The sequence below is a fragment of the Trichechus manatus genome, unplaced genomic scaffold (assembly GCF_000243295.1).
Source record: "Trichechus manatus latirostris isolate Lorelei unplaced genomic scaffold, TriManLat1.0 scaffold00032, whole genome shotgun sequence".
Lineage (NCBI taxonomy): Eukaryota > Metazoa > Chordata > Mammalia > Sirenia > Trichechidae > Trichechus > Trichechus manatus.
The window spans coordinates 18,727,298-18,750,564 of record NW_004443968.1 but is presented as its reverse complement, the minus strand read 5'-3'; the positions used below and the strand labels follow the sequence as shown (position 1 = coordinate 18,750,564).

At 35.9% G+C, this 23,267-nt stretch overlaps 1 protein-coding gene and 1 pseudogene across 2 annotated transcripts in view; both read left to right on the top strand.

The window, feature by feature from the left end:
- SLCO4C1 (solute carrier organic anion transporter family member 4C1) overlaps nt 1-20,803 on the top strand; it is a 71,567-nt gene extending 50,764 nt beyond the window's left edge. Inside the window, exons 7-13 of one of the 2 annotated variants that reach the window (XM_004375051.3) lie at nt 305-449; nt 827-1,022; nt 7,371-7,524; nt 12,084-12,271; nt 14,058-14,122; nt 15,559-15,696; nt 17,863-20,803. In XM_004375051.3, the coding sequence (XP_004375108.2) occupies nt 305-449; nt 827-1,022; nt 7,371-7,524; nt 12,084-12,271; nt 14,058-14,122; nt 15,559-15,696; nt 17,863-17,966 (990 nt within the window). In that variant the 3' untranslated portion in view covers nt 17,967-20,803. The remainder of the gene's footprint in view (nt 1-304; nt 450-826; nt 1,023-7,370; nt 7,525-12,083; nt 12,272-14,057; nt 14,123-15,558; nt 15,697-17,862) is intronic. The other variant, XR_002823833.1, reaches the window with a different exon arrangement.
- On the top strand, nt 2,278-2,378 carry LOC111820289 (uncharacterized; annotated as a pseudogene).
- Nucleotides 20,804-23,267: the final 2,464 nt, after the last annotated feature.

Sequence of the window (23,267 nt, the reverse complement as noted above, 5' to 3'; positions counted from 1 at the left end):
CCGAGCTGTGTTTCATTCTGTTGTACGTTCTGTTGATGCTATGAGCCGGAGCCGGCTCGATGGCACCCGACCACGACGACGACAACGACATCGACAAAGGCAATGACAATGTGTAAATTCTCTAAGTGATCCACATATAGTTTTTCTCAATATTGCACGTATAAATCTATTAATAATCCATTGTTATATTTTTGAGCTGGAGGAAATGCTGAAATTTTACAGATTTCATAATGTTACCATTGTAATGCTGCATTTTGTGGTATAAACATAGTTACTTATCTGGTGAACTTTATTTTTTCTTTAGAACCTGATGAGGAATACTGTCTTTATGTGTTTAGTTTTATCAACTAGTTCAGAAGCCTTAGTTACTACTGGATTTGCTACATTTTTACCTAAATTCATAGAAAATCAGTTTGGATTGTCCTCCAGCTTTGCAGCTACCCTTGGAGGTAAAACATTTTATTTTTTTCTAACTTAGGCTAATGATTTTACTTTACCACGTTAGATATTTATTACATAGTCTGTAATTTTGGATAGTTCACTCTTTGAAATTTACACTTTATACTGATTTTGATAAAATTTTCTGATTTGTAGACATTCCAAAATATATAGTATGAACTTGACAGAAAGGTTATATTGCTAAAAAGAATGTGTATTAATCCTTTACTTTATGAAAATATTAAGTCATTTATTATGCATATATTCCTAAGTCAGATGAGTACTTTAGTATGTTCAAACCATATTGGTAATTATTCTGAGGTTTTCCAATTGAATTTCTGAGTATACTTGTGTGTTTTCTCACAGTCTGTGTCTTCTTTCTCATTAGGGGCTGTTTTAATTCCTGGAGCTGCTCTTGGTCAGATTTTAGGTGGTGTCATTGTTTCAAAGTTCAAATTGACGTGTAAAAATACAATGAAGTTTTCATTGTGCACATCTGTGGTTGCACTTGTGCTGAGTTTCGTATTTGTTTACACCAAATGTGAAAATGGGCCGTTTGCTGGTGTGTTGGAACCATATAAAGGGTAAATATATGTCAGTACTCTTTGATATTAATACCAGAGTGAAAAACTATGTGACTATATCCAAAGATATACTTTCTTAAACAAAATGCTGAGGAATTGGCCTTTTATATTATTGGAAGGCCTTTTCCTGTGTAAGAACGTGTAGGTATGCTTTTCAGTTTGCATAATTGATGTCTTCATAAAAGGTGGGGATATTTATTCCGAGAGAAATTATAGAGCAACTATCATGTACAGGGTTCAGTGCTTGACTCAACAGAATCTTTGCTTACTGGATTCACATCCCTGGGAGAATTTCACATTACAGGTAGCTATTGTTGCTGTGGAAACCCTGGTGGCGTAGTGGTTAAGAGCTATGGCTGCTAACCAAAAGGTTGGCAGTTTGAACCCACCGAGCACTCCTTGAAAACCCTATGGGGCAGTTCTACTCTGTTCTATAGGGTCACTATGAGTCAGAATCAGCTCAATAGCAACAGGTAGTAGTAATAGTAGTAGTATATTGTTGCTGTGGATAATTGAGGGTTGATTGCAGATAGAAACCTTATTGAGACTACATTTTTTTGTTGTTAAGCAGCTTAGATTTGGTCTAAGGTCACTGCTCAAATAAGACTTTAGTACATTTTAGCAGGAAAGACTTTTATTCTGTGTTCTCTCCTAACTGTAATTGTGTAAGTAGTATACACTTGATCAATCTACCTTTTAACTTTTATGGGTCTGTGGAGAGTTACACAAACGGCAGTTTCTGTAGCTGCCTCCTTTGGCTGTGCTGTCACTTTAAGGAGAGGATGTGAGAAAGCCTTAGGATGATTCCACAGCCTTAGGCTTGAAATAGGGGCTACTTTGAGGGACATGAAGAGCCCGCTGGTGCAGTGGTTAAGCACTCAGCTGCTAACAAAAGGTTGGTGATTTGAACCCACCAACCACTCCATGGGAAAAAGATATGGTAGGCTGCTTCTCTAAAGATTACAGCCTTGGAAACTCTATGGGGCAGTTCTACTCTGTCCTACACGGCCACTATGAGTCAGAATTGATACAATGGCAATGGTTTTGAGGGACATGTTTATTTTGACTCTGCCACTCCTAGGCAGGTCTTTCCTCCTCACTCTTATCCTTTGTGTAATAAAAGAGTTCAGAATAAGGTGGGATAGAAGAGGGGTGAGGATGAAGGCAGAAGGCTTGCACTGATTGCATTTACCTGCCTGTGAGTGATTCCCTACAGGGGTGGATATACAGATAATTGCCATAAAACAGAACAAGTGTGCTTGCTTTGGCAGCACATACACTATAATTGGAATGATACAGAGAAGATTAGTATGGCCTCTGCACAAAGAAGCATTCCATATTTTTGCATACATTTTTGAATGAGAAACTAATTTGCACCATAAACTTTCACCTAAAGCACACACAAAAAAAGAAGCAAAACAAAAATAGAAAATAAAACAAAAAACTCCCTAAAAAACAAAACGAGTGTTGGAATAGTGGCCTGTAGAAAGTTACACATTCAGGAAAGGGAATATCTTCTCTCTCTTCTTATTCTGATTACTTTTTTATCCTTTCCTCTTTTTGTTCTAACATTTTTCTGGCCTTTTATCTGTCCTTGTCCGTCTTTTATATATCTCTATCCCTCCTCCCGCCCCACACACACTCGTGTTAATTTGTTGTGCTGTGGTGGCTTGCATGTTGCTGTGATGCTGGAAGCTATGTCTCCTGTATTTCAAATGCTAGCAGGGTCACCCATGGTGGACAGGTTTCAACAGAGCTTCCAGACTAAGACAGACTGGGAAGAAGGACCTGGCAATCTACTGCTGAAAAAACTGGCCAGTGAAAACCTTATGAGTAACAGCAGAACATTGTCTGATACAGTGCCAGAAGATGAACCTGTCAGGTTGGAAGGCACTAAAAATATGACTGGAGCAGAGTTGCCTCCTCAAAGTAGTGTCCACCTTAATGATGTGAATGGAGTAAAGCTTTCAGGACCTTCATTTGCTGAGGTGGCACAACTTAAAATAAGACGAAGCGGCTGCAAATATCCATTAGTAATTGGAAAGTGGAACGTACAAAGTATGAATCAAAGAAAAATTGGAAATCATAAAAAATGAGAAGGAATGCCTGAAGATCAACATTAATGAGCTGAAATAGACTGGTACTGGCCATTTTGAATCAGACGATCATATGGTATGCTTCGTTAAGAATGACAGATTGAAGAGGATGGCATCACATTCATCAGTAAAAAGAATATCTCAAGATCTATCCTGAAGTACAATGCCATCAGTGATAGGATGATATCCGGATGCCTACAAGGAAGACAATTAACACAACTATTATTTAAATTTATCCACCAACCACTAATGTCAAAGATGAAGAAATTGAAGATTTCTGCCAACTTCTGCAGTCTGAAATTGATGAAACATGCAATCAGGATGCTTTGGTAATTACTGGTGATTGGAATGCAAAAGCTGGAAACAAAGAAGAAGGATCAGTAGTTGGAAAATATGTCCAGAAATGTGGTGACAGAAATGACACCAGAGATCACATGATAGAATTTTGCAAGACTGACAACTTATTCATTCCAAATAGCTTTTTTCAACAACATAAATGGTAACTATACATGTGGACCTCACCAGATGGAATACATAGGAATCAAACTGAGTACATCTGTGGAAAGAGACGATGGAAAAGCTAGATATTATCAGTCAGAAAAAGACCAGGGGCCAACTGCGGAACAGACCATCAATTGTTTATATGCCAGTTCAGGGTGAAGCTGAAGAAAAGTAAAACAAGTCCATGAGCCAAAGTACAACCTTGAGTATATCCCATTTGAATTGGGAGATTGTCTCAAGAATAGATTTGATGCATTGAACACTAATAAACAAAGACCAGATGAGTTGTGGAATGATATCAAGGACGTCAAACATGAAGAAAACAAAAGGTCATTAAAAAGATAGAAAAGAAGGAAAAGACCAAAATGGATGTCAGAAGAGACTCTAAAACTTGCTGTTGATCATAGTTGTCTTAGTCATCTAGTGCTGCTATAATAGAGATACCACAAGTGGATGGCTTTGACAAAGAGAAGTTTATTCTCTCATATTCCAGTAGGCCAGAAGTCCAAATTCAGGGCGTTAGCTCCGGGGGAATGCTTTCTCTGTTGGCTCTGGGGGAAGGTCCGTGTCATCAATCTTCCTTTGGTCTGGGAGTCTCTCTGCACAGGAACCTCAGGTCCAAATAACGCGTTCTGCTACCGGCACTGCTTTCTTGGTGGTATGAAGTTCCTATGTGTCTCTGCTCACTTCTCTCTTTTATATCTCAAAAGAGATTGGATTAAGATACTATCTAATCTTGTAAACCTCATCAGTATAACCTCATCACAGTGATAGAATTTACAACACATAAGGAAATCACATCAGATTACACAATCATACAATACTGGGAATCATGACCCAGCCCAGTTGACAGATATTTTTGGGGGACACAATTCAATCTGTGACAATAGTGTAGCTAATGAGAATGGAAGAAATGATGAAGTAAAAGAACTGAACAGAAGATTTCAAAGGGTGATTGAGAAGTCAAAGTAAAGTTTCATAATGAAATGTGCAAAGACATGGAGTTAGAAAACCAAAAGGGAAGAACATACTCGGCATTTCTCAAGCTGAAAAAAATCAAAGAAAGAATTCAAACGTCTAGTTGCAAGATTGAAAGATTCTATGGGCAAAATATTGAACAACGCAGGAACCATCAAAAGAAGATGGAAAGAATACAGAGTCACTATACCAAAAAGAATTAGTGGATGGTCAACCATTTCAGGAGGTAGCATATGATCAAGAACCAATGGTAGTGAAGGAAGAAGTCCACGATGCACTGAAGGCATTGGAGAAAAACAAGCCTCCAGGAATTGACAGAATATCAACTGAGGTGTTTCAACAAATGGGTGCAGGTCTGGAGGTGCTCACTTGTCTATGCTAAGAAAACTGGAAGACAACTGCCTGGCTAACTGACTGGAAGAAGTCCATATTTGTGCCCATTCCAAAGAAAGTTGATACAACAGAATGAGGAAATTATCAAATAGTACCATTAATATCGCATGCAAGTAAAATTTTGCTGAAGATAATTCAAAAATGATTGTAGCAGTACATCGACAGGGAACTGCCAGAAATTCAAGCCAGATTCAGAAGAGGACATGGAACCAGGGGTATCATTGCTGATGTCAGATGGATCTTGGCTGAAAGCAGAGAATATCAGAAAAATGTTTATCTGTGTTTTATTGACATTGCAAAGGCATTTGACTGTATGGATGATAACAAATTATGGACAACGTTGTGAAAAATGGGAATTCCAGGACACTTAAGTGTGCTTATGAGGAAACTATACATAGACCAAGAGGCAGTTCAAATAGAACAAGGGAATATTGGGTGGTTTAAAATCAGGAAAGGTGTATATCAATGTTGTATCCTTTCCCTATAGTAATTCAACCTGTATGCTGAGCAAATAATCTGAGACACTGGACTATATGAAAAAGAACATGGCATTAGGATTGGAGGAACACTGATTAACAACCTGTGAAATGCAGGTGACACAACCTAGCTTGCTGAAAGTGAAGAGGACTTGAAGCGCTTACCGATGAAGATCAAAGACTACACAGCCTGTAGTATGGATTACACCTCAACATAAAGAAAACAAAAATCTTCATAATTGGACCAGCAGTAAGCAACATCATGATAAACGGAGAAAAGATTGAAGTTGTCAAAGATTTCATTTTACTTGGATCCACAATCAATGCCCATGGAATCAGCAGTCGAGAAATCAAAAGACGCATTGCACTGGGCAAATCTGCTGCAAAAGACCTCTTTAAAGTGTTAAAAAGCAAAGATGTCACTTTGAGGACTTCGGTGCACCTGACCCAAGCCATGGTGTTTTCAGTCACCTCATATGCATGTGAAAGCTGGACAACGAATTAGGAAGCCTGAAGAAGAATTCATGCCTTTGAATTATGGCGTTGTGAATAATATAAAATATACCATAGACTGCCAGAAGAACAAACAAGTTTGTCTTGGAATAAGTACAGCCAGGATGCTCCTTAGAAGGGAGGATGGCAAGACTTTGTCTCAAGTACTTTGGCCATGTTATCAGGAGGGACAATTCCCTGGAGAAGGATATCAAGCATAGTAGAGTGAGGGTCAGTGAAAAAGAAGAAGACTCAGCAAGATGGATTGACACAGTGGCTGTAACAGTGGGCTCAAGCATAGCAACGATTGCGAGGATGGTGCAGGACTGGGCAGTGTTTCACTCTGTTGTTGTGAGTCGGAACTGACTCGACGACACCTAACAAAATATCAACAACAATGTCCCTCTCTTTTTTTCCCCCAATTACTACCTTATTATTATTATTATTATGATTGGACCTGGTGTTAGAGAATGTGATAGAGAATGTCACTTTTATGGTGACATATACACTGTGTTTAGTTATGTTGGGAACAAAAATCTCTGTAACTTTTAAACATGCTGCAATGGAACTCTTCTGAAACACATTTACGAAATGTTAAATCACTTGAAAACTTATTTTTTAAATTATATATGTAAACAGGTTTTTAGGCAAGGATTTCATTTTCTAATCTTATGATAGTGAGATTTGCATGTCTGCTCAAGTACCCATCCTTACAGGTACCAGCCCTGACTACTACAACTAAAAGAGCCCCCATTTCCCTCCATTCTCTATTCCCACGGTTCTCAAATAGGCCAGATTTGCTTCACATTCCCTCACTCCCCAGAGCCCTGGTGGCACAGTGGTTAAGAGCTTGGCTGCTAGCCAAAAGGTCGGCAGTTCAAATCCACCAGCTGCTCCTTGGAAACCCTATGAGGGCAGTTCTAACCTGTGCTATAGGGTCAGTATGAGTTGGAATTGACTCGACAGCAACAGGTTTGGTTCGGGTTTGGTTTCACTCACTGCCCAGGAAATTTTGCAATCTGGAGATATTTTCATTTGTCACATCTGAGGCAGGTGCTACTGGCATCTAGTGAGTAGAGGCCAGGGATAATTCTAACCTAATCATACAATCCATAGGACTAGCCCCACACAATAAAGAATTATCTGGTCTAAATGAGAAACTCTGATTTATTCTCTTACTCTGCCTTTCTTATGACAAACATTATACTAAGTAAATATTGTTTTTACAGCTTCTTTCCCCCATAAGAAGTTAAGCTCTAAGTTGAAGGCAGAAATTTTTTGTTTGTTTTTTCATTCAGTAATTAAGTATGTGTTGAGTGAATGAATTAATGAATTAATGGCAAGATATAACAGTGCTTCTGAACTGTTCTTTAAAAGTTACAATGTATTAATTTTCTCTTATTTATTTACAGGACAGGAGAGCTGAGAAATTTGACAGCTCCTTGTAACGCCAATTGTAACTGTTTGCGATCATATTATTATCCTGTCTGTGGAGAAGATAGAGTTCAATATTTTTCTCCCTGCTTTGCAGGTTGTACAAATTCTGTTTCAGAAAGACAGCCAAAGGTAAGGTGACTTTACCTACACGTAGGGAGGCAATGTGATCACGTATTGTGATGGGTGACCTTCTTGATCTCTCTGGTGGAGTTACGCAGTGTCTATTCTTTCCTTCTGCCCCACCTCCTCCATTAAACAGCCTCTGACCACTCTAGCTGACTCCCACATAACCCAGATGCAATTATTGTTGAACAATTCATTTGGCAGTTACTCACATACATCTTTGTAACATCACTTCTGTTGTAGTATTGAAATATTTACCTTTTTACATTGTTTTCTTTTTCCTCAACTGTATTTTAAGCTCCTTGAAGGCAATGAATGGCTATTCTTATTTACTACTGTGTATATGAAAGAAAGTTAATAAATATTTGTTCATTATATGTGCTATACCATGCATACATTTTTAAATGTCCAAATCATTCATTTATTCTGAAATAGAAATTTACTTTTAATTCTGCATTAAAATGCATATCAATTTACTCAGATATTATTTCTTTTTTATACAGTTAAACAGTTCAAGAGAATCCGTTAGAATTTTATTGTACTGTATCTATAATTTAAAGATTTAATCTTTAATTGTTGTTGTTATGTGCGGTCGAGTTGGTTCTGACTCATAGCAACCTTGTGTACAGTAGTACAAAACACTGCCCAGTCCTGTGCCATCCTCATTATCTTTGTTATGCTTGAGCCCATTGTTGCAGCCACTGTGTCAATCCATCTCATTGAAGGTCTTCCTCTTTTTCGCTGACCCTCTACTTTAGCAAGCATGATGTCCTTCTCCAGGGACTGGTTCCTCCTGATGACGTGTCCAAAGTACATGACACCAAGTCTAGTCATCTTCGCTTCTAAGGAACATTCTGGCTGTACTTCTTCCAAGACAGATTTGTTCTTTATTCTGGCAGTTCATGGTCTATTCAATATTCTTCACTAATACTGTAATTCAAAGGCATCAATTCTTTGGTCTTCCTTATTCATTGTCCCAGCTTTCACATGCATATGAGGTGACTAAGAATACCATGGCTTGGAGAGTTGGAGACAACATGGTGCTATAGACAGAAGCACCACGCTGTCCCTCCACAGCAAAGACCTGAAAAACTAAGTAAAACAGAGACAAATGTCAATCTTGGAACCCTAAGCATCAAATGAAGAGATAAAGAACTCAACCAAGCACCGAATGGAATAAGAAACTAACAGAGAACAGAGAGCAAGGAGATTTACGAGCGGAGGTCCGTTACCAGTAATGCAGCATGGATCTACCTTCTTGGACTCCTGTTAGGGACTGGAAGACAGGGAGTATGGGAAAGTAGCTTCACAGAGTTCCCAGCAGGAGACAGAGCACCTGGTAACCAGCAAGACACACTTTCCCATCATCTACCCCCCTGCTCTGCCTCCCCTGTGGCTTCCTGGCTGGCTGACCGAAGGCTTCCCAGTGGGCCGATCCACAGCTTCTCAGTGGGCAGATTCCTAGCTTCCCAGTGGGCTGATCTGATGCTTCCTGGTGGGCCAATCCACTGCTTCCCAGTGGGCTGCTACTGCGACATGGGAGACACTGGTTCTTCTTCACTGCCATTTCTTTGTTGCTGGTGTTACTTTTTTTGGACTCTTTTTGTATCTTCCCTGCCTCTCACCTCCTCCCCCTCCTTTCTCTTGAACACCTGACTCCGTGTGCAATCTTTGCTTCTTCTTGACAGGCTGTGAAGTGCCACTCATCTGGGGAGCTACTTCCCTGGTCTGTGCTGCCACACTGGTAGGACTCCTGGGAGCTTCTTTTTCTTTTTGCTTGTTTTCTCTTTCTTTTTTCCTTTTTATTTTTCTTCATTTCTTGGTTTCTTGTCTCCTTGTACTTACCTCCTTTTCCTGTCTCCTGAATTCCTGGCACTGTGTATCATCTCCACCCCTTCTAGCTAGGCTGTACTTTGCATCTTGGGAGCTAGTTCTCTGGTCTTTGCAGCTGCACTGATGGGATCCTTGGGGCATTTTTTAAAAAAATTATTTATTTAATTTTCCTTTTTGTTTTTCTTCATTTCATGTTTTCTTGTCTCTCCACTCCAACAGCAGTCTCCCTCAGCACTTTTTTTGGCTCCTGTTTCTCTCTCCTCTCTTCTTTCCCATACCCATCCTAGCTCCATACGTTACGATCTCCCCTCCCCCTCCCTCCTGCCTATCTGCACCATGTGCTGAACATTGCACTCCCGAGCAGCACAGGCACAGCCTACCGGAACCTGCCCTGTACTGACACCTGGCTCATCTTGTCAGCCCCAGTACATGCAAAAAAAACTCATCCCATCCCTTCCCCGTCAGCTGGACCTTACCTGCTGCACCATAGCTGAGAAACTAGCCCTGCCCATTAGGCAAGGAGGTGAAAAATATCGTGTCCACAGATGAGCAAAAAACAAAGAATGCACAGCCCGCCTGCTCAGATGTAAGCAAATAAAACAAAAAAGTGGGATGAAACAAACAAATCTACAATCAATAAATTAAGAAAATAACTACTGAATGTCCTGAAGACAGCAGACAATATCAAAACATATAAAAAACAGGATAGGATGGTTCTGGTAGGCATCCAAAATGAAACACTAGATGACTTTCCAGTAGAAGAAAAGGCACTAGAACTACCTGATAGGGAATTCAAATCTCTAATATCCAGAGCTATCCAAGAGTTGAAGTAAAAAGCAGACAAAAATGAGGAAAAAATAGACAAATTCATGGTAAAGGAAGACAAATTAATGGAAAATACAGACAAAACAGTGGAAGAATTCAGTAAAACAATACAGGAACAAAATGCCAAAATAAATTCACAACTAAAAATCATACAAAAACAACAGTTAGAAATCCAAAAGATAAACAACATGATTTTGGAAATGGACACTGTCATAAAAGGGCTGAAGAGCAGGTTTGAAACAATAGAAGACAAGATCAGTAAAATTGAAGACAAACATTTGGCTATACCTCTGAGGAAAAATCAGAAAAAAGAAAAAAACGAAGAAAAATGAAGAAACCTTGAGAATAATATGGGATATAATCAAAAGCAAAAATTTGCAAGTGATCAGAGTTCCGGAACAGGGGGAGAAAATGGAAAACACAGAGAGGATCGTTGAAGAACTGCTGACAGAAAATTTCCCCAATATCATGAAAGATAAAAAGCTGACCATTCAAGAAGCTCAATGAACCCCATATAGGTTAGATCTAAAAGAAAATCACCAAGGCATATCATAATCACACTCCCTAAAATCAAAGACAAAGAATCCTGAGAGCAGCTCAAGAAAAACAAGAGTCACATACAGAGGGGGAAACAATAAGAGTAAGCACTGATTACTCAGCAGAAACCATGTAGGCAAGAAGGCAACGGGATGATGTATCTAAAGCCCTGAAAGAAAAAAATTTCCAGCCAAGAATAATATATCCTGCAAAACTCTTGTTCAAATATGATGTTGAAATTAGGACATTTCCAGATAAACAGAAATTAAGGGAATACGTAAATATCAAACCAAACTTATAAGAATTATTAAAAGGAGTCCTTCAGTTTGAGAAAAAACAACATCAGACCACAGCCTGAATCTAGGAGGCAGGATCATACCAGCCAGATACCAACCTAGGAAATGAACTCTCAGGGACTATTCAAAACCAAAAGATTTGGAACAGGAAACCAGAGAGGTTAATCTGCAAATGACAACAACATCAGAACAATAAAAAAGGGAATAAATGGTATAGATATAGAACTTTGTAATGGAGAGGAAGGCAAGGCGATACCAAGTAATAATAGATTGGTTCAAACCTAGGAAGATAAGGGTAAATTTCAAGGTAACCACAAAGAAAGTTAACAAACCTACTTATCAAAATAAAGAAAAATACCATGGCTTGGGTCAGGTGCACCTTAGGCCTCAAAGTGACATCTTTGAATTTAAAAGTCTTGAGGACAAATAATAGTCAGATTAGTAGTAATACATAATGTTTTACACATTAGCAGATAATTTTTTAACTTTAAGAGACATGAGAGAAGTATATACTATAAGAGATCACAATGAATAAGATATGTTAAGAATTATATGACAAAGTATCACCATCTTGAATATTTGAAGTATGGCAAAATGAAATAGAATTCCTTTTCTTATACAGAAGGACATTGAAGATTACCAAAATAAGTATACTTAAATATAGATTGCAAGAACGATTGCAAGAAAATATTTCTATAAAACTAAGCACACGAGTGTGTACATACATGTGAGTGTGTATACGGAATTGACTCGAAGACAACAGGTTTGGGTTTTGGTTTTGGTTTTATACACACACAGACACACACACACACATGCACATATATATATATACTTAATAATTTTAAGTGTAGTGAATACATTTAAAGTTTATATTCCTACTGCAGGGAAAACAGAATCTGAGAAACAATGAACTTCTTTTATATTACATAGTTTATATAGGGTTGCTATGGGTTGGAATCGACTCGACAGCAATGGGTTTGGTTTGGTTTTTTAGTCTATAGATATTAAAATGATCATTTATAACATATATCTCAAAGTATACATTTTCAGTATTTTTATGTCTGATATTTCTAGGTCTATTACAACTGTTCCTGTATTGAAGGGACTATAGAGATAACATCTGCAGAAAGTTTTTATTTTGAAGCTAAACCTGGCAAATGTGAAACTCAGTGTGCAAACTTGCCCATATTCCTTGGCATTTTCTTTGTTACTCTTATTTTTACCTTTATGGCTGGTACTCCCATAACTGTGTCCATCCTTAGGTATGTATTATATTGAAAAATTTGCAATCCTTATGGCAACATGTGGAGTGAAGAGAAAATGAAATCAGAATTTGTTTGGGGTTTGTATTGACCATTGGTTCCAATTCCAAAGCAGCCCTTACAAGATTGTTAGTTCTGTGGCATTCAATAAGCTACCTTATTGAGGCCCAGATGTATGAGGTTTAAATGAGATCATGTACGTGAAAGTGTCTGAACATTGCCTACCTACCACTTATTTGATGTCAGTTTCCCTGCTTTTTTTAATGAGGCTTCAGTTGTAAACTGGAGATATATTCAACTGTATTTGAAGATGACTGAAATACTCACACGCCTGGTACCAAAAGGTCTTAATGTCTTTGGGTTCTCTAGAGAAGCAGAACCAGTGAGATGTATTTTTATCCCTACATATCTACAAGTTTATATCTAGAGAGAGAGACTGATTTACTTCACAGGATTAGCCTATAGGATTGTGGGCTAGCAAGTCCAAAATCCATAGGTCAGGTGGTAAGGTAGAGACTCCTGCAGGTTTATGACCCAATATCTGTAGATCAGGTGACAGAAAGTGTGCAAAGTGTAGAGTGAGAGTGAGTTCTGTGAAAACATCTACTTATAGTCTGAAGGCAGAACACACCCTAAAGAAACTCCCTTTTCAACTGATTGACTTAATTACATTACGTTAGATTTACATTTTGGAATGTGATTACATTACATTACGTTACATTACATTATGGAACAGCAACTAGTCTAGTATTTGGCCACACCACTGGGAACCATATTGGACACGTAAAATTAATCATCATGCCCATATCTACCAGAATCAGAATGACATGTTTTCTAGCTTATACATGAGGTGCTGTGATGGTAAAACCTTTCTGTAAACTGGGCTAACAGGTAAGAAACTGGCTGTTAACTGTCACAGGTATTTTGTGCTTTTTGGTGACGAGTTGCTCTTCCTCGGTAGACCCTTCTGTATCACTTTAGGAAAATATTTCCTATTTGCCCCTCTGTAGGCTAATTAGCCATTCTGTCTTCTCTAACCATTCTGTATATTTTCAATCTTTTGTTCCTTAATATCTACTTTCTATCTTTTCACATATTTTTTGACAAATGGAAAGTTTAGGGATTCTGTCAAAAAATATTAAACAGTTTGTCATTACACTACTTGGAAATTGGCAGAGGTACTTAGAAACCAAAGAAAATGCTTTTGGAAGTTCATTTTTGAAAAATCATTTAAGTCACCTTTCAACTTTTTACCCTTTTTTTTTTAAAGACTGGTTAGTTACTTTTTTCTCACATCTTTCTCTTTTATGTGATGACATTGTACCTCATTCGTCTTTGACTGGCCCACAGTAATTATTTAAAGGATTCTTATAGAGTCCTATTGAATTTCAGCAACCATTTTACATTGCTTCAAATTTGTGCCCTATTATTTCTGTCTCTAAGTTAGTACAAATTAGAGTGAGTTATTTGCCTGAAACTTAAGCTAATAGTGACAGCCAAAAGTAAGTCTTGTTAATGAATGGCCCTTTTCCTTTACATTTATTAAAATTCATAGGGGTGAATGAGTTTTTCTTGTTGTTAACAATATTTTAGCTCAGATAGTGTATCTTTTCTTTTATAATTCTAAAAGGACTGAACTGTATGTAAGCACTTACAAATAATTTACTTCATGTGTACCACATTTATTTAATGTAGAGATGCTAAGCTGGCATAAAAAATGAGCTTGCTCAAAAAGTGAATATACTATACAATCATCTTTGGTCTAATATATATTTAATATTTCCAGGTGTGTTAATAACAAGCAACGGTCTCTAGCTTTGGGAATACAGTTTATGTTTCTCCGATTACTGGGTATGCTGTTTTTCATAGTTCACTGGTGGCTGTTGACTATTGATTCATTAATTTTATTGATTCATTCATTTTTTTGATATGTGCCAAGAAAAATATTTAATTTAAATATGTGGAAAGCTACATAGTTGTTATTGAGGAAAACTGTTTTCCAATGTTTATGATGTAGTATTATTTACATAACATATAAGAAAATAATGACTTCACTTTCCACCTGCTTGAGTGGTTAAATGTTGTTTCTACTCTTGCAAATATAACCTTAGAGGGTGTATTGTATTTATTTGCGATCTAAAGTATTATCATCAACACATTTCTAATAGAGCATAGTAAAAGACTACATATTTTTATGTATTCAAATAAAATCTGTTAACAATATCAATTATGATAAAGTCTTATTTATTGTTGCCATAATTCCTTTCTTTTCTGCTTTTTTTTCTATTTGTGATACTATTATGTTGCATTAGCAATGAAGAATGAGTTAAAATGTTTTAATCGAAACTGTGATGTACATATTGTGGCTGGTTAAGCATTGATGGAAGAAACAATTTAAAAGGTTCCATATATAGGAAGAATAAGAAAAAAGAGAGAAACATAATAAATGTAATATTAAGTTCATTTCTTAAAAACAAAAAGCCGTAAGGAACATTAGAAATCACCTTTCTTATTATTCAGATGAGTACATTAAAGATCTGAGAGGTGCAAGGATTTGCCCATAGTGACACAATTAGTAGTGAAAATGAGACTAGGAAAAAGAACTCTCAGTCTAGAACTTCTGTAATCTATCATGCTACAGGTAATGAAAGAATAGACTGAATGTAGCTGAAATCTTTGACTAAGAAATAACACCTCAAATCATGTATTTGATTTGTAAAAATTGGACACTCCTTCACTGTGTGGTTGTTTAGTGTCTCCTGGCCTCATCGAGGGAGATGTGTATGAGACAGTAGTACTCCTAGTCATGTTAGTACGTGTGTGTGTACACACATATACCTTCTCATGTACACACCCGTATATACACACATACACATACATACACATAACACATATACTGTAGTTCAGCAGACTTATTTGTGCATCAGGAATAATTTATTTTGATTTTTAAAAATATGAGGGATAATTTCAAAGACACGTCCATTAAAGTAGAAAATCAGTGAATTAAAAATATTTACTTAACTAAATGTTAGCACAATATATCCTAGAAATTTTTATTGAAATAATTGCTGAATCGATTAGTAATATATAATTACATAGACTTATTTTAGTGTTTTCTCTGTTTCTGTATATTGCTTTGACTTGTTCATGAATTGATTAATTTGCATATGGAAAGATTCACATCTGTTTTTTTCTTTATATAAAAGTATATGTATAGCCATGTATATAAAAATCACTAATTATAAACTGTAATCTTTACTCGTGCATTTCACATGTTATTCTTCTAGGCACAATACCTGGGCCAATTGTATTTGGTATAACAATTGACAGCACATGTGTTCTCTGGGATATTAACGAATGTGGAGTTAAAGGAGCTTGCTGGGTTTATAATAACATCAAGATGGCCCATATGCTAGTGGCAATAAGTAAGTGGTAACTTCTTGATAACTCTAGAGTTAATTGATGATGTCAAGAAAAAGCAAGTTATTATTACTTAGGCCATAGTTGTTACGTTATGTCAGTCCACATCAGGGCCATCCTATAATCCTGCAGCAGAGCTCAGCTGTTGTGAGTGGCTTTGAATGGTATTTGTAAAGCTGTCTTGAAATAGAGGCAAATTAAATTGTACATAATTTCCCTCAAAATTTTTTAGAAGTTACACCAAAAAACTAAAAGAGAATTCTGACAAACTCTAGAATGTTTGTCATCTAGGTATCTGGACTTTGGAAAGCACATAGAGCTGAGGTAGAGACTTATCCTTTGGCTCTAAGGCAGGTCAGTCGTAGGAAACTTTTTTATAATTTAAAAGTTAGCCATGATATTTAATCTTTTCTGCCATTGGTAGTCTGTATACAGCCTTGGTTAAACAACAAATGAAAGTTAAAATTAAGGTGGTAGAGCAATGCATCTAGTCTGTGCTATTGTTGTTGGTTGCTGTGAAGTCAATTCCAACTCATGGAGACCTCGTGTGTGTCAGAATAGAACTGCTCCATAGGGTTTTTCTGGCTGCCGTCTTAAGGGAAGCAGATCACCAGGCCTATTCTTTCGCAGTACTGCTGAGTGGATTCTAACTGTCAATCTTTAGGTTAGCAGTTGAGCAAGTACTTGCAAGATGAAATTGGAAATTAAAAAAAAAAAGGAATTAGAATATTTAACAAATGAGAAATCCTGAATAGAAAGGAAATGTTTATATTGTGCTACATATGTATGCAAATAAGGTGCAATTTTCATTGCAATGATTTTAGCAAATGTCTCAAGATAAGCATATTATTGTTACATGTATTTAAACCCAGAGTATGCTGTCTGAATTTGTAATGACAAAGTAATGAAACATCCGCTGAAAAATAAACACGTAAATCCAAAGAAACGATGGGAGAGTAAGTAAGTATTGACTAGATTAGACACAATTAGTTTCTCCACTACTTTTAACTGTTTAAAACCATTTTTATTCATGTTTTTATGTTTAAATTTTTTTGAATTGATTGTTTTTACCTTTTGACAAAAAGATACGAGCAATGAGTTTCTCCTTTTCCTACTCAGTGATATTTGAGAATTTTTTTCCGCATAAAACACATACACTTTTCAACTTTTCAGAAAAAAAGTCATGATAGTAGGACCTATGTAATTAACCTTCTTAAGTCTAGTAGTGTTTAGATAAATGAGCATTCTTGTGTTACAAATACACATTGTTAAATAAAATATTATTAATTAACAAAAAGAGTCAACTACTTTATTTGACTGGCACTTAAGAATACTTAAACAGTGGCTAGAACTAATTTCTCTTAATACCGCCAAGCTCAAACTCTGAAGTTCTTTGAAAGCAAATAAAATCTTTTGAAGTGAACCTTAATGTTTTATATTTTTAGTTGATCAAAAGCAAGTTTGGTTGAGTATTGAATATGCTATGTCTCATAGAGGCTTTCCCCCAAGAATTACAAAGCTTTTTTAATTTTTAGAAATATTTTCCATTGTACATGAAAATTCTTCAACTTATTATTCAGGTTCAAGCATGGTATAAGCTATTTTTCTTTATCGTTAACTTATGGTTGCTTGTAAGTATTTATAAATATGCTAATGTGTTAATAAACTTAGAAATGGAACATGGATTTATTTAATCCTATACAACATGCTTGGCTACTAACTGAAAGGTTGGAGGTTTGAGTCCAGCCAGAAGCTCCTTGGAAGAAAGGCCTGTTGATTTCCTGAAAAATCAGCCATTGGAAACCCTGTGGAGCAGAGATCTACTTTGATGCTCAGGGGACCGCATGAGTCAGAGTCAACTTAACCAGCAACTGGTTTTTTATACACACTTATTTTATAAAACTACACAATCATAATAAAAAAATGGAATAATTATTATATGTTTTTATTATTTAGAAAGCAAGTAAATACCAGTTCATTAAATATTTTTTGAATATACTGACAAATATTACCTTAATCCCTGATGTTTTAAAATTTTAAAACAGATTATGTCTGTGTATTCCTTCCCCCTAAAATAGTGAGTTCCTATTCATGAAGAATTTCTCAATGAGAATTAATTTTTGTAATAGTCAAAGGACTAACTGCCTATTAATTTTTATTTTTCTATTTAGGTGTTACTTGTAAATTTATCACCATTTTCTTCAATGGGCTTGCAGTCGTTTTGTATAGACCACCTCCATCAGACACAGATGTGTCATTTCAAAAGGAGTTGTGACTACTGTTTCAGTAGAATGTGATCGCAACAAAGCATGAAATGGAGGCTGAAATAGAAGGAGAGGAGGATACTTTACAGCTGGAAAATTGACTTGTAAGAATGCACAGTGCCATTGTAGCATTATCTACTCAATAAGGACAATCATATTTTAAAAACCGATGTTTTATAATTGAATATGTTCCTTGTATATTTATAGATTTTATTTTCTTTTGTTTTAATGTAAGAAGCAGACATGTGCCTTCAAAGCTCGCTAAAAGCCTCAAACACACACGTACACATTCACTGATTTTTCATTGTCCAGCTCTGCAATCCCCAACTAGTAACCAACTAAACTAGAAAAAAGCCAATGATTAGTTAAAAGTTTACATTTTAAAAGGGCAGTGTATGTCTCTCTCTCTCTTACAGCTTATTTTATTTTAATTATTATTGATAATATTTTGGGTTTATTTAGCAAATTTATAGTATAAAAATTTAAACTAACCAAGTTTCTGTGACGGTGTTCAGGAAATACTATTAAAGCTCATGAATTTAAAACTAGCTATATAACATAATTTGTTTTTAAATTTATAACTAGTTAGGCCTTTATTTATCACAGCGAGTTAATGAGCTCTTAGAATGTGGGTTATGTGTCTTCTTTGTGTTCCAGTATATAGGGAATACAGAAATATCAGCAATGTATACACTTGTTTTCACTTTAACGCAAGAATTCCAGGAGGTTTTTTGTTGATATGCTGATTCTTAACCTTTAACTTTTATGATTCTGTGATAGCATCACTCAATTATGTCTTCCATGAGGAAAGTATCAGCTTCAGTAAAATGCCAATCAGACATCAAAAAATTTCTTGACAAACTATTGATCAACCTTTATTTACTTAGTAATTTAATTTTTCTAATTTTAAAAACTTTTCACCTAGCACATTACTTATAACACCTAGAATTGTGCTTTTCACATAGTAAAAACCCCAAAACCAAAGCCATTGCCGTTAAGTCGATTTCAACTCATAGCAATTCTATAGGACGGCGTTGAACTGCCCCACAGGGTGGATTTGAACTGCCTAGCTTTTGGTTAGCAGCCAAACACTTAACCACTGCACCACCATGGCCCATCTCTAATTGTCATTTGATTAAAGCATTAAATCCCAGTCTTTAACGGTGTTTATTTCAGAGTCGAAGTCTTTCACATACATGATAACATTTATAACTTCACTACATTTATTCAGGTTAGACTTATGTTAAATTTATCTGTTCTAAAGATGTAGGGGATAGATTAGTGAACATCAAGAAAAGTAACTTCTGTAATGGTTAGGAATTTTACTGATTATGAAAAGGGTGGAAGTCTGTTTCAGTTCAAACCCAGAGATGATCGCATTTGAAATTTTCATAAAATGAAGTTACTAATTTAACTAAGATTCATTACCAGCTTTTTCCTATCAGCAGTATGTTACATACAGTGATTGTAGATAACACAAGCTGAGAGTAAAGGCTTGGTAGGAAACCAGGATCAGAAGCACTATAAATTCACAGAATTTAAGAAATTATATTTGGTAGTCTGTGACCAACAAGGATTCAAGAACTTCATAGTGCTTTTAAACTGAAATTCAAGGATAAGTAATAAGTTAGGAGTTGTGCAAGCTGGCACACTTGAATATTAGAGAAGTCGGCCAGGAATTAGAGAGAGAGGCCTCCTCAAACCAAGAATGTATGAATACAAAAGAAGTTCGAAGCCAAAATGGTGGGGAGCCAAAAATCCAGGTAGCTGGGAAGCAGAAAATTAATATCAAGCAAAGGGACAGTGCAAGATAGGCCGGGGAACAAACGTAGGATACCTCAGTTCAGGAGCCATCTCCCTTCCACCCCACCACACACATTTTATATGCTATTTCTTGTTGCAGCAAAGCTAAAGGAGTTTTAGGCTTTCTGTGTTCTATACATGGAAAGAAAGAATTGAATAGAATTTTGTGGCTGTAGAATAATGATGAATCCTGAGATCTGATAGAGATCACTGATAGAAATGTGAAATGACAGCAAGAGATGAAACAATAACTATAAAAGCAAACCAAAAAAACCCAACTAAACCCATTGCCATTAAGTCTATTCCAACTAATAACAACCCTATAGGACAGAGTAGAACTGCCCCATAAGGTTTCCAAGGAGCACCTGGCGGATTCAAACTGCCGATCTTTTGGTTAGCAGCTGTGGCTCTTAACCACTATGCCACTAGGGTTTTCTATATTAGTCTAGGGCCACTTAATTTAGAGAAGGAAAAAAATCACCCCATATATAGAAATAGTTTGCTAAACAAGCCTTAAATAATTGGCATTCATTATAATTCTTAGTTATCAAGAGTTACATTTTACTCAACATACTCAACCTTATAAGGTGACACATTTTTATATAGTTTTTAATGGAAGTAATTCAAGTGAAAATAATTCCGACATTTAAAGGGAGTTGTACTCTGTCCTTTATAATATGCATATTTACAAAGAATACCTCTCATAAATAAGGCAATACAGACACTACTGTAATTTGTAATCATAGTTTATCATTTTGGACTTATCTAGATTATATTGGTTGATAGGCGACTTTTAGAAGTAAAATTTTTCATAATATGTATTTTTTTAAAATTTATACTGATTTTTCAGAAAGCTTGAATTTATAAGTCGACCTACTGTGATTTTTGTATATAGCTGGATGTGGGTCTGAAAACTGTTAACATTTTAGGTTCTTTATCTGTAGGAAATACAAATGTAAAAACTTACACATTGAAAGAATTGTATATAATTGATTCAGTTATGTGTATTTGAGGCAAATGTAAATAAAATTTTATATCGATTGTCTTTCAAGATTTCTTTATTGTCAACAATTATACAAAATATATATACATACCTGTTATTAAACCAGACTGTTTTAAGTGTTTAACCTTATTAAATGACAAAGATTTTAAAATATTATTCATCTGCTTATAAATATCAGTAAATTTTATGGATGGAAAAGGGAAAATCAGTGTACTTTTAAACCTGGCAAACATGATTTAATAAATTCAGTTATTTATAGTACCTCAGTAAATGTATTTAATTCAATATAAATCACTTTATGAACGGTATAGTAGTAGAATTTTTTCATACAATAGATACCACACATAGCAGATTAATATATGAGATTGATATGAGTAGAATACATGTTGCAGATGATTGATTGTGAAATATCTGACACCTTGCAAAGGCAATGTGTTTTGGAAAAGATATATTTAGTTCATCTTGCCTTATCAAAATACTCAGTACAATATCTTTAAAGAAATCAGACTGGATATTAATTTGAAGTGTAATGCTGTTTTCTGTTCACCCCAACACATACAGGCTCCATCATTTTAGACTAGGACTTATTGGCGCCAAATACAATAAACATGAACTTATACATTACACATGAGTGATCAAAAATAAGTAGTAAGAGATATAAACCGTTTTTAAAAAACCAAATGGGTAAATTGGATTAAAACGTATTGTAGTGCTTTAGTTAAAATTAATACAGCTTATAAAAACTTTCTGTAAGGTTCGATATCCTAATTTTTTTAATTCTTAGATTGATATTGTCTTTCTTTTTTAAACTTTATTTTGTAATGATTTTAAGATTTATAGAGTTGCAAAAATAGTTAGTACACACAATTCCCGTTTTACCCTGCTTCGTCTAATGTTAACATTTAACATATCCACAGAACAATTATCTAAACGCCTAAAGTTAGCACTGGTGCATTACTGTTAGTTAATATAGAGATCTTATTCTAATTTTGTCAGTCATCACATTCATGTTCCTTATCTGGTTCAGGATTCAGTGCAGGATTCTATATTAAAAATGTATTTATCATGGCTCCTTAATCTCTTCTAATCTAAAATAGTTCCTCAGATTTTCTTTCATGATGTACTTATTATCTATGACTGCATATCATATCACTCCAAACCTTAGCTGCTTAAAACAACAAACATTTATTGCCTCACCTTTTCTATGGGTCAAGAATTTAGGAGTGACTTAACTGGATGGTTCTGGTTTAAGATGTTTCAGGAGGTTGCAGTCAAGATGTTAGCTGGGGCTATAATCATCTGAAAGTTTGCCTGGGACTGGAACTGCTTCTAAGAAGGCACATGACTGTTGGCAGGATGTTTCCATTCCTTAGTATGCGGGCCTTTCCATAGGGCATCATGACATGGCAAATGGCTTCCCCCAGAGTGAATGATCCAAGAGAGAGTGAGAGAACCAAGCCAAAAACTAATCCTAGAAGCAGCATACCATTCCTTCTGTCACATTCTGTTGATTACACAGACAACCCTAGTAACCTTAATTATGTCTGCAAAGTCTTTTCACCACAGTATCTATATTAGTTTTGAATACACACCCCCCCCCTGCCCCCACCAGCAACCCTATAGGACAAAGTGGAACTGCCCTATAGGGTTTCCAAGGCTGTAAATCTTTACAGAAGCAGATTGCCACATCTTTCTCCATGGAGTCGCCGGTGAGTTCGAACTGCTGACATTTTGGTTAACAGTTGAGTGCTTTAACCACTGTGCCACCAGGGCTCCTTTTTAAATACACAAGGGCATGCAAATCTTGGGTGGGGGCAGGTATCTATAATTCTGCTTACCACACCTGGTACAATATGAGAGGGAACTACAAAAACATGGGACTACCAGAAGGGGAGGATCATTGGGGGATATCTTGGAGGCTGGCTACATATGACCTTGATGCTTTTGAAGTGTATTGGCCAGTTATTTTGTAAAGTATCTCTCAATTTGGGTATGATGATTATATTGAGGTTATACATTTTTGGCAAAAAAAATCATAGAAATGACTTTATGCCTTTTTCAGTGCATTGTATCAGCGGGCTCATGATGTCTATATATGATGGCAATTTGTTTACTTGGTAAAGGTATATGTCTGCCACGAACAACAGTTCTAACTTTATTTTTCCCTTTGTTATTAAGAACTAATTTATGGGAAGAGACATAAATCCCATTTCTCAAATAATTTCTCAGCAAACTTTTGCCCTTTAATTTTAGTATCCATTGATGACTCTTGCATGCATTTAATGTGATTTTTGTCAAAAAGGACATTCTGTTTTCATCACTTCCTTTTTACCTGTATTAATTGGGATACTATTGTAAGAAAGAGTTGTTCCATTGCCCCTTTAAGTTATTCAACTTTCTATTTATACAAGTATGGAATCATAGATATTTATTTTATTCTACGGGTTATGATTTTTTAGTTTTTTCCTTAATTTGCTCCACAGTTGGACACTGGGAGCTCCTTCAG